Source organism: Eriocheir sinensis, chromosome 13 (genome assembly GCF_024679095.1).
Source record: "Eriocheir sinensis breed Jianghai 21 chromosome 13, ASM2467909v1, whole genome shotgun sequence".
NCBI lineage: Eukaryota > Metazoa > Arthropoda > Malacostraca > Decapoda > Varunidae > Eriocheir > Eriocheir sinensis.
This window is the reverse complement of record NC_066521.1, coordinates 22,144,155-22,161,216: the sequence shown is the minus strand read 5'-3', so window position 1 is coordinate 22,161,216 and position 17,062 is coordinate 22,144,155. Positions and strand designations below refer to the sequence as shown.

The 17,062-nt window shown below is 40.9% G+C and overlaps 1 protein-coding gene and 1 long non-coding RNA gene across 2 annotated transcripts; one reads left to right on the top strand and one right to left on the bottom strand.

The window, feature by feature from the left end:
• Window positions 1–279: 279 nt before the first annotated feature.
• On the bottom strand, window positions 280–9,641 carry LOC126998192 (polycomb protein EED-like). Its single transcript, XM_050859642.1, has 7 exons — window positions 9,522–9,641; window positions 6,475–6,783; window positions 5,872–6,007; window positions 2,420–2,583; window positions 1,533–1,772; window positions 1,088–1,240; window positions 280–636 (listed from the first exon to the last, which is right to left on the bottom strand). Exons 1-7 carry the CDS (start codon window positions 9,624–9,626, stop codon window positions 394–396), a joined length of 1,350 nt encoding a protein of 449 aa, XP_050715599.1. The 5' UTR covers window positions 9,627–9,641; the 3' UTR covers window positions 280–393.
• Window positions 9,642–11,248: 1,607 nt separating this feature from the next.
• On the top strand, window positions 11,249–16,471 carry LOC126998191 (uncharacterized). The gene is made up of 4 exons (XR_007752679.1): window positions 11,249–11,316; window positions 12,517–12,685; window positions 14,487–14,635; window positions 15,253–16,471. It is a non-coding gene; the product is annotated as an uncharacterized LOC126998191 (long non-coding RNA).
• The last annotated feature ends 591 nt before the right edge of the window (window positions 16,472–17,062 follow it).

Sequence of the window (17,062 nt, the reverse complement as noted above, 5' to 3'; positions counted from 1 at the left end):
TACCAGGAGACCTCACCAAGCTATGGGAATGGAAAAAAAATTGGCTGCTACAATTTAATGAAGAAAAATGTGAAGTCCTGCACCTTGGGAGAGGAAATCTAGCACACCAGTACCACATGGGAAACACTCCACTATCCACCACAGAGAGACAGAAGGACCTGGGACCAGGCTACCAGTGAAAGCCAAATCCGTGCCAATCACAATGAACAGGTTAATCAGCAGCCACGAGGTATTGGGAATGATGATCCCAGGCCTGTAAATCTATTTTATTAAAAAGAGTAAAAAAATACTAGTACATAGACTGCCTACATGGTGAAAACCTTTGGCAACGTTTGGACGAATACAACCTAAAAACCTTACTTCGAAAGTCTACTACATACAAGCCTTTACTGCTTACTGCTGTGCCTGCTGCTGCGACGGGTGCTGGGGAGTCTGCTGCTCCACTCTGTCCCAGCGCCAGATGGTTGCGTCGTCACACACTGTGATGAGGATGTTGCCGTTGCGGGAGAAGGCTGTCTGGCGGATGGGCGCCACACACTTGGGGTGGGTGAGGGTGGAGCAGCGGGCCTGAGACGGGTCCCCGATGTCCAGGTCCCAAACGTAGGTCCGGCCAAGCTGGTTCCCCACAGCCATTACCTGCGGAATTTGTATGTGGTGAATCCTCATCTCTTTAATGTACACCCCTAGTACCAGGAACTGAACCCAGGCCCAAAGAATATGAGTTAGGGCAGCAACTAGTGATTTCTTGGTGCCTTATTGCAGTTTCTTTAATATATGGGTTGGGCTGGGAAATGGCTGTAATATTGCTAGGCCTGTTACACAATTGGTCTATTCCAAACGGACAAAGATGGGGGCATGTAAACATTTGGAAATGCAGGATTTTTATGAGACTGGAACAACAGGTCGGAAAGAGGGTTCAGGTCACTGCAAAAGGACAAGGTTAACAGATGACTTAAGACAGGATATTGCCATTTTCTGATTACAACAACTAGGTAACTGCTTGAGGGTAAGTATAAAACCAATTATGAAAAAATTATAAAGTATTTTGCCATAAAGAATATCATGGACCACTGAAGATAACTCTCACCTTCTGCCAGTAGTCAAGGGAGAACCTCATGAACCAGATCTCACACTCCTTGTAGTCAAACTTGTGGATGATGGTGACGTTGGTGTCGTTGTGTTTCAGCTCCGTCTGGTTCAGGAGACCAGGCTTCCAGCACACAATGGTGTTCTCACAACTCTGGAGAATGACAACTTATTAGAATGACAATAAGGAATGGATCCACAAGAAAATATAGAGGCAGTATCTAAGAGAAAGCCACATTAAAACATATTACACGGTAGGGTGGCTGCATATGATAACAGCAAACAATAAAAGTGGGTGTAAGGTATTTCACAGAGAAAATTACATAAAGTTTGTTAATCAATTATGGCTATTAAGGACATCACTTGGTTATACTTTTAAGGCAACCATAAGCACAAAGAAACAAACACAAAAAGATGGCTACATACGACAACACACAGCAGCTCACCTTGGAGAGGATGAAGCGGCCCAGCCAGCGGACACAATCCACATAGTTGCGGTGGATGTCCCTCGTCGAGAAGTCCGGGAAGTTTTGTTGGACGGTGGGGAACGGACGAACGGAGTGACTGGGGTTGAAGGTGTATGACTGACTGATGGTGGACAGCATGAGGTCCGTGGTCAGCTTCCAGATCTTGAGTGAGTGATCCATCCCACAGGACACGATGCAGGTCCCCTCCACATCAATATCCTGGAGAAATGGTTTGGTTTGGTTTATTAGTAGCAGTTATTTTCATGACAGTGAATGATTGGCATGACTCGGTGTTCATCATCATCATCATCATTTCATCGACGCCTGCTCCTAGGAGCTCCCTCCCACCAGGGGATGGCCACGGCAGAAGAGCTTCCAACTTTCTCTATCCAGACACTCCCTCCTTGCCTGCTCAAAATTTCTCAAAGATCTTTCCCTCCTCTCCCTAATGTACTCTTGCACAGTATCCCTCCATTTCACTGGAGGTCATCCTCTAGCATTCCCTCCCTCTATCTCACTCACATACACCCTTCTGGTTGGTGTTACTCTACTTTAGCAAAATTTTTGGAATTATCAACACACCTCTCCACCCAAAATTGACCTCTCTTTTGGCCACTCTTTACTTTTGTCTATTATGGGAGCGGTGAGTAGCGGGCTTTTTTTTCTGCACTCTTTTTGTTGCCCTTGAGCCGTCTCCTTTGTTTGAAAAAAAAGGAAGAAGAAAAAAGGAAAAAGACTGAAATACAGATGAAGGAGAGGTGACAAGGCACATGAATGTAGCAAAAGGAGAGTATGAACATGGAGAACATGAGTTTTCTGCCAAGGCCACTCCTTCAAGAGGTTCCAAGAGACAGAGGAACACTTACAGCACTGAGCACCTCATCCCTGTGAGCCTCCACTCCTCCAAAGGTGGCCACAAGGATGTCCGTGCGGATATTCCACATGCGGAGGGCGTGGTCCTTGCTTACTGAGAGGAGCAGGTTGGGGTCTCTTGGGTGAAACTTGAGTTCATTGATAGCATTTCCATGGCCTGCAGAAAAAGGAAGTATATTGAAGGAGAATGGCACGATAAATGATCACTGTAACCAGTTTCTCAATGTCCAACTCAAGATTGATGATGATGGCAATGAATAATTAGCTTTAAGACAAGACACAGGGACAATAATGATGATAAATAAGTGAAAATACAACTAACAATCAGGAGGAAAAATGAATAGGAAGGTGTAAAAAAAAAAAAATAATAAATAAATAAATAAATAAAATAAAATAAATTATGGGGGAACAGAAAAGTTGTTAGGTTAAGCTTAGGGTATCTTCAAACACGTAATAGCCAGCACCTTATGGTATAAATCAACAAAGAATGACCTCATTTAGTTGTAAAGGAAGTCTCAAAAGTAAGGAAGCATCTAGGAAATTTCGGAGTCAAGACCTATAGCAATTGTTTTTTGTTAGGTTAAGTTTAGGGTATCTTCAAACACAGGATTGCCAGCACCTTGCGGTATAAATCAACAAAGAATGATCTCAATTAGTTGTATAGAAAGTCTCATTAGTAAGGAAGCATATATGAAATTTCTGAGTCAAGACCTATAGTAACTGTTTCGGGTTTTGTTAGGTTATGTTAGGTTAAGTTTAGGGTATCTTCAAACACATGATAGCCAGCACCTTATAGTATACATAAACAAAGAATGACCTCACTTTGTTGTATAGAAAGTCTTATTAGTAAGGAAGCATATATGAAATTTCTGAGTCAGGACCAATAGTAACTGTTTTGTTTTTGTTAGGTTATGTTAGGTTAAGTTTAGGGTATCTTCAAACAAATGATAGATAGCACCTTATGGTATACATAAACAAAGAATGACATCACTTTGTTGTATAGAAAGTCTCATTAGTAAGGAAGCATATATGAAATTTCTGAGTCTGGACCTATAGTAACTTTTTTTTTTGTTAGGTTATGTTAGGTTAAGTTTAGGGTATCTTCAAACACAGGATTGCCAGCACCTTGTGGTATAAATCAACAAAGAATGACCTCAATTAGTTATATAGAAAGTCTCATTAGTAAGGAAGCATATATGAAATTTCTGAGTCAAGACCTATAGTTACTGTTTCGGGTTTTGTTAGGTTATGTTAGGTTAAGTTTAGGGTATCTTCAAACACATGATAGCCAGCACCTTATAGTATACATAAACAAAGAATGACCTCACTTTGTTGTATAGAAAGTCTCATTAGTAAGGAAGCATATATGAAATTTCTGAGTCAGGACCTATAGTAACTGTTTTGTTTTTGTTAGGTTATGTTAGGTTAAGTTTAGGGTATCTTCAAACACATGATAGATAGCACCTTATGGTATACATAAACAAAGAATGACATCACTTTGTTGTATAGAAAGTCTCATTAGTAAGGAAGCATATATGAAATTTCTGAGTCTGGACCTATAGTAACTTTTTTTTTTGTTAGGTTATGTTAGGTTAAGTTAAGGGTATCTTCAAACACAGGATTGCCAGCACCTTATGGTATAAATCAACAAAGAATGACCTCAATTAGTTGCATAGAAAGTCTCATTAGTAAGGAAGCATATATGAAATTTCTGAGTCAAGACCTATAGTAACTGTTTCGGGTTTTGTTAGGTTATGTAAGGTTAAGTTGAGGGTATGTTCAAACACATGATAGCCAGCACCTTATGGTATAAATCAACAAAGAATGATGTCACTTTGTTGTATAGAAAGTCTCATTAGTAAGAAAGCATATATGAAATTTCTGAGTCAGGACCTATAGTAACTGTTTTGTTTTTGTTAGGTTATGTTAAGTTTAGGGTATCTTCAAACACAGGACAGCCAGCACCTTATGGTATAAATCAACAAAGAATGATGTCACTTTGTTGTATAGAAAGTCTCATTAGTAAGAAAGCATATATGAAATTTCTGAGTCAGGACCTATAGTAACTATTTTGTTTTTGTTAGGTTATGTTAGGTTAGGTTTAGGGTATCTTCAAACACATGATAGCCAGCACCGAAAGGTATAAATCAACAAAAAATGACGTCACTTTGTTGTATAGAAAGTCTCAATAGTATGGAAGCACATATGAAATTTCTGAGTCATGACCTATAGTAACTGTTTTGGGATTTGTTAGGTTATGTTAGGTTAAGTTTAGGGTATCTTCAAACACATGATAGCCAGCACCGTATGGTATAAATCAACAAAGAATGACGTCACTTTGTTGAATAGAAAGTCTCATTAGTAAGGAAGCAAATATGAAATTTCTGAGTCAGGACCTATAGTAACTGTTTTGTTTTTGTTAGGTTATGTTAGGGTATCTTCAAACACAGGGTAGCCAGCACCTTATGGTATAAATCAACAAAGAATGATCTCACTTAGTTGTATAGAAAGTCTCATTAGTATGGAAGCATATATGAAATTTCTGAGTCAAGACCTAGAGTAACTGTTTTGGGTTTTGTTAGGTTAAGTTTAGGGTATCTTCAAACACATGATAGCCAGCACCTTATGGTATACATAAACAAAGAATGTCTCACTTTGTTGTATAGAAAGTCTCATTAGTAAGGAAGCATATATGAAATTTTTGAGTCAAGACCTATAGTAACTGTTTCGGGTTTTGTTAGGTTAGGTTAAGTTTAGGGTATCTTTAAACACATGATAGCCAGCACCTTATGGTATAAATAAATGAAGAATGACCTCACTTAGTTGTATAAAAAGTCTCATTAGTAAGGAAGCATATATGAAACTTCTGAGTCAAGACCTATAGTAACTGTTTTGTTTTTGTTAGGTTATGTTAGGTTAAGTTTAGGGTATCTTCAAACACATGATAGATAGCACCTTATGGTATACATAAACAAAGAATGACCTCACTTTGTTGTATAGAAAGTCTCATTAGTAAGGAAGCATATATGAAATTTCTGAGTCAAGACCTATAGTAACTGTTTCGGGTTATGTTAGGTTAAGTTTAGGGTATCTTCAAACACATGATAGCCAGCACCTTATGGTATAAATGAACAAAGAATGACTTCACTTAGTTGTATATAAAGTCTCATCAGTAAGGAAGCACATATGATATTTCTGAGTCAAGACGTATATTACCTGTTTTGTTTTTGTTAGGTTAAGTTTAGGGTATCTTCAAACACAGGATAGCCAGCACCTTATGGTATAAATCAACAAAGAATGACCTCATTTAATTGTATAGAAAGTCTCATCAGTAAGGAAGGATACAGAGAATAAATGAAAACACTACAAACAATAGAGAAATAAAAAATAGGAAAGGCTAAATAATCACGACACAGCAGTCAAGTTAAAAGGCGGCAGCACTCACCAATGAAATGCTTGATGGACTGCATGGTGGCGAGGGAGAAGATACGAATGACACCCCTGGAGCCCGCCGCGGCCAGGATGGGGCGCCCGGTCTCTGTGTCGTAGCTCCAGGCAACTGTGTAGAAGTTCTCCTCTGGCTGTGAAAGTGATGACAGGTGATGATACGGTAAAAGAATAAACAAATAAATAAAATCCCATTCAAAAGGAATATGTAAGGTAAAAAAATGTGATGATTAGGTAAAGACCCTCCCTCAATTATATATGTAAAGAAAGGTGATGAAGGTGCTGATTAAGTAAAAATGGAACAATAAAATCCCTCTCAAGTAATCATATAAAGTAAAAGAGATAAATACATGAATGAAAAATCAGGATAGTGAGGTAAAGAGCATATCAGTTATCCTATATTCAGTAAGACAGACTTATTACCATTATTATTGAGATTCATGAAAGGACATCAAAGGAATATAAAAAAATAATTGATATAGACCCCAAAAAGTCCCCTCAATGAGCAGACATGGAGATGAAGAATAAAAAATGACAACAAAGGAAGAAGAATTAAAAGAGGGACAAAAACAAAATAAAAATACTGTATGTGTGTTCGTACATCTGGGTCGCTGTAGCACTGGAGTATCTTGATCGATCCATCTTCCATACACTGATACACCGACACCCTATTGTTGCCGGCTGTGGCGAACACCAGCGGCTGGCCATCGCGGAGGTGCTGGTTGAACTGGACCCCGAAGATTGGCTGCCCGTGGTCCTCCTTCAGGTAGCACCCGAACTTGTAGCCCATCCTGAGGGGCGGCGGAACCTTCTTGCGGCCACGGTTCTTCCTCCCCTTCCTGCGCTGGGTCGGGGTGCCACTGCGGGAGTTGTCTGCGTTGGAGCCGCTCCCAACGCTGGAGGTGTCGTCCTGTGGGAGGGAAGGATAATCAACAGATAAATGTTTGTACCACAATAAGCCATTTTGATTTGACATACTTTTAAGGTGTCATCATGAGGTGGGGTGGTGATAGGTTATATGCAGTTAGGTTTAAGTTTAGTTCTAACCATGTAAACCATGAATCAGTTTACCAAAGCCGGTCAATTCAATATATACATTGAGTGCTAAACTAACTCATCCCTAGCTAACAAAACACATCATACTATGGCATTTTCAAGCAGCAGAACTGAACTACACATTTACTGTGAAATCAACAAGGCGTAAACCACTGGAATGCATTGGGTGCAATTCTGTAGTAATACCCAAAAAGACCCTTGTCGGCAACATGTGGAGACCCAGACAATTCAATACATATATACATCCAGTGTTTAACAAACTCATCCCTGGCTAACAGAACACAAGGGGCACCAGCTTAACGGCTTGGGGGGGAACAAGTGAGAGGTATTGGATGGGTAAGTGACCATGTGACCCCCAGGCAAATTAATGTACACAACCAGAACTAAACTAACTCATCCCTGGCTAACAGAACACCATGGGCACCAGCTCAACACCTAGTGGGGAACATATGGGAGGTGTTGGACAGGTAAGTGACCTAAAACCACGACCCAACTAAGACAACCAGATTACGAGGTCATGTCTATCATGACCGTGTGACCTCAAACCATGTCCCCAACACACAAAGAGACCCAGAAAACGAGGTCACTTCTAGCATGACCTTCCCAACTTCACAATATAGTTAAACGAGGTCACCCACGTACTAGCTCATCTCCAGAATCATCCATGACGTTGTGTGACCTCATGCTGATCCCCACACAGAGGAAAACAAGAAAACAAGGTCCCTACTATTACGACCTTCCCAGCCAGAGGTACATAAGGTTAGGTTAGGTTAGAAAGGTAAAATAGGTCACCCACTCACACGTACCGCCACAGAGTCCTCCATGACCTCGTGTGACCTCAACCTGACCCAAGTGAACCAGAAAACAAGGCCCCTACTATTATGACCTTCCCAGCCAGAGGTAGATAAGGTTAGGTTAGGTTAGAAAGGTAAAATAGGTCACCCACTCACACGTACCGCCACAGAGTCCTCCATGACCTCGTGTGACCTCAACCTGACCCACGAAAACAAGGCCCCTACTTTTATAACCTTCCCAGCCAGATTTTTTTTTTAAGGTCAGGTTAGAGGTAAAATAGGTCACCCACTCACACATACCGCCCCAGAGTCCTCCATGACTTTGTGTGACCTCAACCTGACCCAAGAAAACCACAAAAAGTCCCTTCCATCCTATCCTTCCCTTCTTCCTTATCATTAATTCCACAGTTATGTCATGCCCTCCACTCACTAGTTCCTCTCCGGAGTCCTCCATGAGTGAGCTGCCGTCCCCGTTGGGCAAGGTCATGCTTCAAAAAGGAGGAAATAGGAAAATAGGAAGCCGAGGATTCCTACGCCGCGCGCCGCCACCCTCGACCAGCGACCAACCCACAGCTGTTCCCTAGATCCGGAGGGCGTACTGGCTATCTTTACGTATTTTAGCCTTTATTTCATGTTTTTGGTGCTATTGTACCTTTTAAAATGAGGTTTACTTCATAATCAGACCATAAAACTTGGGTGGACGATTACAGGAAAAATCACGCGTATATTAATGTTTTTGTTTCTCATTTATTTCATTCTTGTTTGACCTTCCGTACATATTTTTACTCCTAATTCTCCCTTTCTCTATGTAGTTATGCCTTAAAAATGAGGTTTACTTCATAATCAGACCATAAGACTTGGGTGGACGATTGCAGGAAAAATCACGCGTATATTAATGTTTTTGTTTCTCATTTATTTCATCCTTTTTTGTCCTTCCGTACATATTTTTACTCCTAATTCTCCCTTTTTCTATGTAGTTATACCTTAAAAATGAGGTTTACTTCATAATCAAACCATAAGACTTGGGTGGACGATTGCAGGAAAAATCACGCGTATATTAATGTTTTTGTTTCTCATTTATTTCATCCTTTTTTGACCTTCCGTACATATTTTTACTCCTAATTTTCCCTTTTTCTATGTAGTTATACCTTAAAAAGTGAGGTTTACTTCATAATTAAACTATAAGAAACCTTGGAGGATTATTACACAAAAAGGACACATATACGACTTGCTTTTCTTCATGTAGCCCAGTTAATTAATTCTATCATGTCATTATTTACTCTAAAATTAAGACTGCCTTGACAATTAAAACATATGCGGCTTGGGTGTAGTACTGGTAACACAAAGGCAAGGAAACGTAGATTATATTACTGATACGACATAATGTATATATAACTGAGTGTGATTTATTGTTTTTTCCACCCTATTCTTCTTAGTAAACATTGTAAATCCTTTAATTTGTTTTATATAAGGAGAACAAAGAAGATGAGGTCATTAATAGCAGATATACAATGAATAAGGGAATTAAGACTCACCTGATGTCCCTGTATATGCTGTCTCACTTTCCCCTTTCTTCCAGGTAAACTCTCACAGGTAAACTTTCACTCTCAGGTATGCTCAGTTTCAGGTAAGCTTTAATTCAGGGCCGATTCACTCCTGTTGTCCTAAGCTTCCTCTCCTCACCCTTTCTTTTATCTGTTTTATCGACTTTCAGGTAAACTTGGGTAAACTCAGGTATGATCTTTCTCAGGTAAACTCTCTCAGGTATACTCTCGCTTTCAGACACACATACACACACCTGTTTTGAGTGTTTTCCCTTCCTTCTGCTCTCCTCAGCCCTCACCCTCGCCTCTATATCTACCTTAAATGTGTATACCCTAAAATAAATCCATTTTCTCCACATTGTAATACCGAGAAGTGAATGGGTAACTTCTTCAATATCTGGCGCTGTACTACAAAACAGGGATTTCCATATATTGATTGATTGATAGTTTATCGTTGCGTATATGCAATAAAGGAGAAGGGAGGAACCTGCCATCCCAACCCCAGGCAATGTATAGTGTGATTGTATAACTATTAACGCATCTGTATCATGTAGCTATATAGCATCATGAAGTTAAAAAAAGCTCCGAGGACTGGCATATATGTCTCTGAATATAGTGTAGATATAGATGTAAGGGAATGCACGAAACAACTTTATACACAAAACGGACTGAGTTGTTTGTGTGTGTGTGTGTGTGTGTGTGTGTACCTCGCAGCTGTGTGTGTGCCACGTTAAACCCTTACACACGAGTCACGTTACACACACACACACACACACACACACACACACACGCCTGTATATTATTATTTTTTATCGTTTTACAACACTCGTACTCGTATATCAACATTTCTTAAAGCCTGAGAGAGAGAGAGAGAGAGAGAGAGAGAGAGAGAGAGAGAGAGAGAGAGAGAGAGAGAGAGAGAGAGAGAGAGAGAGAATTGGATTGTTAGGACTGTTATTGTTGTCACTTGATAATTGAGTCCAAAGACCAGAAAGGGAATTAGGGAGTGAGGGAGAGAGGGGGGGAGAGGCCGGGGTGGGGAGAGAGGGAGGAGGGAAAGTGATGGAGAGGGAGAATGACAGAGAAGGGGGAGAGGGAGGGAGGGAGGGAGAAAAAGGGAATGAGGGAAGGAAAGTCAAGAGGGAGGAAAAGGAGGGAGAGAAAGTAAGAGGGAGAAAAAGAAGGGAAAGAGGGAGGAAAGGAAATCTAAAGAGGGAGATTAAAAATGTCAAGAAACAAAGAAAATAGGGAACAATAAATGGCGGAAAATGTAAAAATGAGAGAGAGAGAGAGAGAGAGAGAGAGAGAGAGAGAGAGAGAGAGAATAAATAATCACTTAATAGTCTTCCACAAAGCACATTACTTCTCCCATTATTTAATCGAGCCGTGACAAATGGGTCGTTTCTCTCTCTCTCTCTCTCTCTCTCTCTCTCTCTCTCTCACGTTCATCCAGTTAGCCGAATACAACTGAATGTCTCTCTGTCTGTCTATGTGTGTGTCTGTCCGTCTGTCTGTCTGTATCTGTCAGCATCTTTTGTAACTGTGTGTCTGTCAAGAGGTAATGACTGTAGATTTCGGTAATTATTGATATAAATGTCAATGAATGTCTATATATAGTTTCATTATTCTGAGTATACTTATTAACAGTCATTTCCTAAGTTATTGATCATCCACATAAACCTTATCTCATTTCCATAACAGTTCATACACACACAAGTACACACACATCTATTCTAATTTATTTGTCTTATACTCACTAAGTCCTTTCGTAAGTCACTCAGTCACCTCGATAGACCTCATCTACATTCCCTTAAAATTTCATAAACATGCCAACACCTCAAAACTGTTTACCATACTTACCTCGATACTGTCAGGTATTTCAGGTCACCATCTACATCTTCCTGCACAACTGCACGGCACACCTGTTTCCCACACGTGTTGAACAGCTGTGTGGGGGCGGGGGGGAGGGGAGATGATGCTGGTGAGTGGTGATGGAGAGAACAACACTTGGAGTCGGCGGCGGTGCGTGGGTGAAGGGACAGGACAGCGGTGAGTGGCGGACTGAGGTGATGGGATGGAAAAGGGGGCCTAGCGAATTGGTTGAATGCGAGGTCCATATTCTCAGACGCTTCCCCCTCCCACATCAACTATTTCCAAAGGCCAAAAAGGAGCTTAATCGGGTTTTCATGAGTGTTTCTTCACGTTCATGGCACAGGAGAAAGGTTACACTACCACCATGGCCATTAAACTACCCCTGGAAATGCCCAAAACTCCCACGAAAGCCTTGTCAAATATGTGTGCTTGGGGTCCGAAATGTTTAAGAGTGTCACATTAACGAGGAGTGAAGCGTTTGAGGGTATGAAGAAGAATAAATAATCAAGGAAAGAAACTGGATAAATAAAAAAAGAGGTGGATGGAGTGTAAATAGTTAGTGAAGATGAGAGGAACTGGAGACGGATGATGACGTAAAGTGGAAGTAATGGAAAAGAAAAAGAGAGTGAGGCTGTCAAGCATATGAAGTAGACCTGACCGAAGAAACTGAAACTGGGGATGAAGTACAGAAGAGCGGCAATGAAATAGTGAAGGAGTTGAGAATAAGAAGTACAGCAATAAATTGAAAACATGGAGGCAGTATAGTATAGGTTAGAGCGGGCTTTTTTTGTACTCTTTTTATTGCCCTTGAGCCGTATCCTTTGATGTAAAAAAAAAAAAGATTAAGTTGACAAGCAAGTGAGTGAGGATATTCATCAAAAAACGGACCAATAGGCTACAAGAACAAGTTCATTTAGCAAGAGAGGAGACAGACAGTGAAAGAATGACCGCGGCAGTGGTATGAGGACGCTGATAAGAGATAGCATGAAACGAAACAGGCAACGAAGCAATAAACGAAACAAATGAGGCTCCGGAACAGGCTTAAGAGGGTAAGAGAGGATTGAAACCGCTAAAACTGATCTTCATGTACGTATATATTGACAAGATTAATGGGAAAGAGGAGGAGGAGAAGGAAATTAGAAAGAGGATGAGGGTGAGGAAGAGGAGGAAGAAATGGGAGGAATGAGGAGAACGGAAGTGGATAGAACATATAAAGAGAGAGAGAGAGAGAGAGAGAGAGAGAGAGAGAGAGAGAGAGAGATCATTACCCATACGAAAACACACACTATACCAGGTAACCCTCCCTTCCCACCCCTATAATTACATCAACAAACAGGTAAACACAAACAAAATCACCAACATCACAATCTCCCACAGCATCCACAGAACCCAGAATGAACCCGACACCTTCCCTATTGCTGTGGCTGTGTGTTCTGTGGGTCCTGTGGGTGATTATCGCAGCGCAGGACGAACAAGGCCACACCGAGGACCAGGATGTACAAGACCCACAAAAACAGGACGCGCAGGAAAAGAACAAGAGTGGCTGGTGAGAGATTTCGCGCCGGGAGTGATTTTTCAGGATGTTTTTGTCCCCGGTGATAGATTTTTATTTTTTTTGGTTATTTTTTTTATTTTTTATTTTTTCTATCTTTATTTTTATCTTAGTCTCCTTATTTTATTTACTTACTATCTTTATTTTATTGTTTGTTTATTTTTGGGGCTTCTGGTTACGGTGTTAAGTTTTTATTTTCTACTTATTATCTTTATCTTATTTTATTATCCCTATTTCATTTGCTTTCTATCTTTATTTTATCTTACTAGCTTTATTTTACTTCCTTGCCGTCTTTATTTATCTCATTTATCGTTATTTTAATTTCCCATCTTTATTTTATCTTACTATCTCTTTATTTTACGTCACTTTCTTCATTTTATTTCCTTACTATATTCTATCTTGCTATGTTTCGTTTCATTAGTATCTGTATCTTGTCTTATTATGCTTATTCTATCTTTTATCCTTATTTTATTTCCTGACTATCTTTATTCTATCTTACTATCTTGATTTTATTTCCGCTTTCGTTATTATGTATCTTATTAAAAAGTTTCTAATCGCATATTCAAGGACGTAAGGAGACGCTCATACGATAGCTTTTGTTTTTTTTTCTCGTCTTTTGTTTACCATCTTCATTTTCACTTCCTGACATTTACTTTCCTTATTATGTCGATTATTTATCTTTTTCGTATCGTATATTATCGTACATTTGATTAAGGAAGTGAATATTCGAGATCCTCATACGATAGCTTTTGTTTCTTTCTCTCGTCTTTTGTTTATCATCTCTATTTTCACTTCCTGACATTTACTCTCCTTATTATGTCGATTATTTATCTTTTTCGTATCGTATATTATCGTACATTAAGGAAGTGAATATTCGAGATCCTCATACGATAGCTTTTGTTTCTTTCTCTCGTCTTTTGTTTATCATCTCTATTTTCACTTCCTGACATTTTACTCTCTCTATTATGTTGTTTATTATCAAGTCCTCTTATATATCCGCGGGCGTTGGCATCTTAAATTGACCTTCTTTGACCTTGATTTGATTTCCGAAGTTGTGTAATAATAAATCGGGTTTTACTTCCTTGAACGGGCGGGCGCTTCCTTACGCCTAGATCCTCTTCCTCGTTGTGTCACTAAATCTATTACCTGTTTAAAAGTCACCTGAACAAGCTATTTCTCACCCCTAGTCATCTACCCCAAACACGTCTTCCCTGCTCTTTACATTTATACTTTTTTATCTCAATCCTTTTAACTTCCCCCAAACCTTCTTTTTTTGCGCCTGACACATCTCATCCCTTTCCATCCTCTTCAACCCTCTTTATCCTCAATTCTCGTATCTCAACCCCTTTCCATCCTCCTCCAAACCCCTTTTACCCCTATCTTACACATTTCAATCCCATATTCTTCTCTCTAATCCTCTTTTACCCTCATCAAACGCATCTCAACACCCTTTTTCTCCCCCCAAAACCCCTTTCTCCAACTCCCATGTATCTCAATCCCTTTTCTTTCTCCTTGAACCCCTTCTGATCCCCTTCACATGTCTCAGTCCCTTTTCCTACCCCTCAAACTCCTTTTCTCCGCCTCTTACAATATCCCAATACCCTTTTCTTCGCCCCTAACCTCCCCTGATCCCCTTCACATGTCTCAATCCCCTTTTCTCCCCCTTGAACCCCCTCTGATGCCCTTCAATCCATTTTCCTCCCCCTTGAACATCCCTCTGATCCCCTTCACATGTCTCAATCCCTTTTCCTCCCACTTGAACCCCCTCTGATCGCCTCTCACTTCCCTTGCGTAGGATTCTGAGCCGGCACTCGAGGATGAAGGATATCGGTGACCTTGAGATGGCATCCGCGGGGGAGAAGGATTTCCTCGCCTTCATTTCCCACGACTTTGATGACGACGAATACTTGGACGGCACGGAGCTCCTGCAGGCTTTTACGGGAGGTATAGGACCCCTCCCTGCCCCTCCGCTACCCCTCTCTCCCTCTCTTTCTCTATCTTTTTCAATTCCTTTTCCTTCCCCTTAAACTCCCTTCCCTTATCTCGATCCCTTTTCATCCCTCAAACCCCCCTTCACGTCCCCCCGACTCCCTTTTCATCCCCCTCTCACTTATTTCCATTCCCCTTTTCAACTTCCTCAATTATCTCTCTTCCCCTCCCTCCCTCTCTCTCAATCCCTTTTCCTCCCCCCCAAACTCCCTTCTCAACCCCCTTTCTTCTCTCAAATCCCCCTATTCAGCTTCCTCAATTCTCTCACTCTCCCTCCCTCCCTCTCTCTCAATCCCTTTTCCTTCCCCCCAAACTCCCTTCTCGACCCCCTTTCTTCTCTCAAACCCCCCTTCACGTCCTTCCCAACCCTCCCTCCCCCTCTCCCCCCCCCTCTCTCTCTCTCCTTCTCTCTCTGAATATAAAGTCGAATTAATATACATCAATTATAGTTTACAATCGCTAGTTATTAATCTCTTTACTAACCTATTATGTATTTTCCTTCCCTTCCCTACCTCTGTGTGTGTGTGTGTGTGTGTGTGTGTGTGTGTGTGTGTGTGTGTGTGTGGAGGCAGGCTTGGGTGTGAGGCGGCCGTTGGTGGAGGTGGAGAACACGGTGGACTTCCTTCTCCACCACCACGATGAGAACCAGGACGGGAAACTCTCCTTCTTCGAGTTCTCCAAGTCCTTCCTCCCTCCCAGCCGCGTCCTCCCATCTCCCTGATCTCCTCTCTCTCTTTCCTCCTTTCTCTTCTTGTCATTCATTCCTTCCTTCTGTCCCTAAGCTTCTAACTACTTACATCGCTTACTTCTCCTTTTTCTTCCCTATGTAATCTTCCTCTTTCCTTTCTCCTGTTTCCTTTCATCACTATTCTTTCTTCTTTGCCGTTTTTCCCTTTTTTTTCCCTACGCCTTTAACAACCCTTTTTTTCTTCCTACTTTCTGGGGCGTATTACTAAACATTTCGCCGCCCAAGAACACATATTTGACAAGGCTTTCGTAGGAGTTTGGGGCATTTCCAGTAGTTTTATGATCCTGGTGGTAGTCTAACCCTTCCTCTGTACCGTGAACCTAAAGAAACACTCATCAGAACCCGATTGATCTCCTCTTTGGCCTTTAGAAACAGCTGATGTAAGAAGCGAAAGTCTTCTAATATCGTCCACGGCCGTATTACTAAACATTTTTTTTAGGTCGGTATTATAAGAAACTTTCGCTTCTCACATACACAATTTCTAAAGGTTAAGGAAGGGGTCAGTCGGGTTCTAATGAGTGTTTCCTTAGGTTCACGGTACAGAAGAAGGGTCAAACTAACACCAGGGTCATAAAACTGCTCCTGGAAATGCCCACAACTCCTACGAAAGCCTTGTCAAATATGTGTTCTTGGGCTGCGAAATGTCTTATAATACGCACGAATTGTTCCATATTCTTCAACTACGACTACTTGCCAAGGTTACAGAGAGGCTTAACCGGGTTTCATAGTTTTTTTCCCCGTTTATGGTCCAGAAGTCATGCAAAACTATCACAAGCATCACAAAACACTCTATGAAAATCCGGGCAACGTCTGTCCCCAATAACCAAACTATATTATATTTCTGACTGGCTACAATGAGTCTCACGTAAGCGCATGTTCTCTCTCCTCTTAACTGCCTATAGCATTTACCTGTCGGAACCATTCTTATCATCTGTCTCCTTACGTCCCTACACCATCACGACCACTGTCACCATCACCATCATCGCCATCTCTCTCGTACTGAAAGGATTTGAAGTTTGTTTTTAAGATTAATAATAAAATGTTTGTCTATATTTTGTTATATTTATTGATACTGTGTTATACCTTGTTTATTTAGATTATTTTATATCTATTACTTTAGACTTTATTGAACTTTATACTATGTTATACTACTACTACTACTACTACTGCCGATACAAACACATTAAGAGTCTCATCTCAATCATCATCAACAACAACAACGACAACAACAACAACACAACCTTGAGCTCCGATCCTCCCACGGCGCAATCACACCCTCCTCCTCCTCCTCCTCTTCCTCCTCCTCCTCCTCCTCCTTCCTTCTTTCCTTTTCTTCTTCTCTTATTCATTCTCATTCTTCTCCTCCTCCTCCTCTTTTTTTCCTTCTAATCTTCTTCCTCCCTTTTCTCCTTCCCTCCTCCTCCTCCTCCTCCTCTTATATTTGGCCTTTTGTTTATTTCGTTGTTGTTTTTGTTGTTGCCGTTGAGAGAGAGAGAGAGAGAGAGAGAGAGAGAGAGAGAGAGAGAGAGAGAGAGAGAGAGAGAGAGAGAGAGAGAGAGAATCCGGTAATGTGGAGGGGAAAGAAGGGAGGGAATTCAATCCTGTCAGTGGAAGGAAGTGTGGATCCGCCAAGG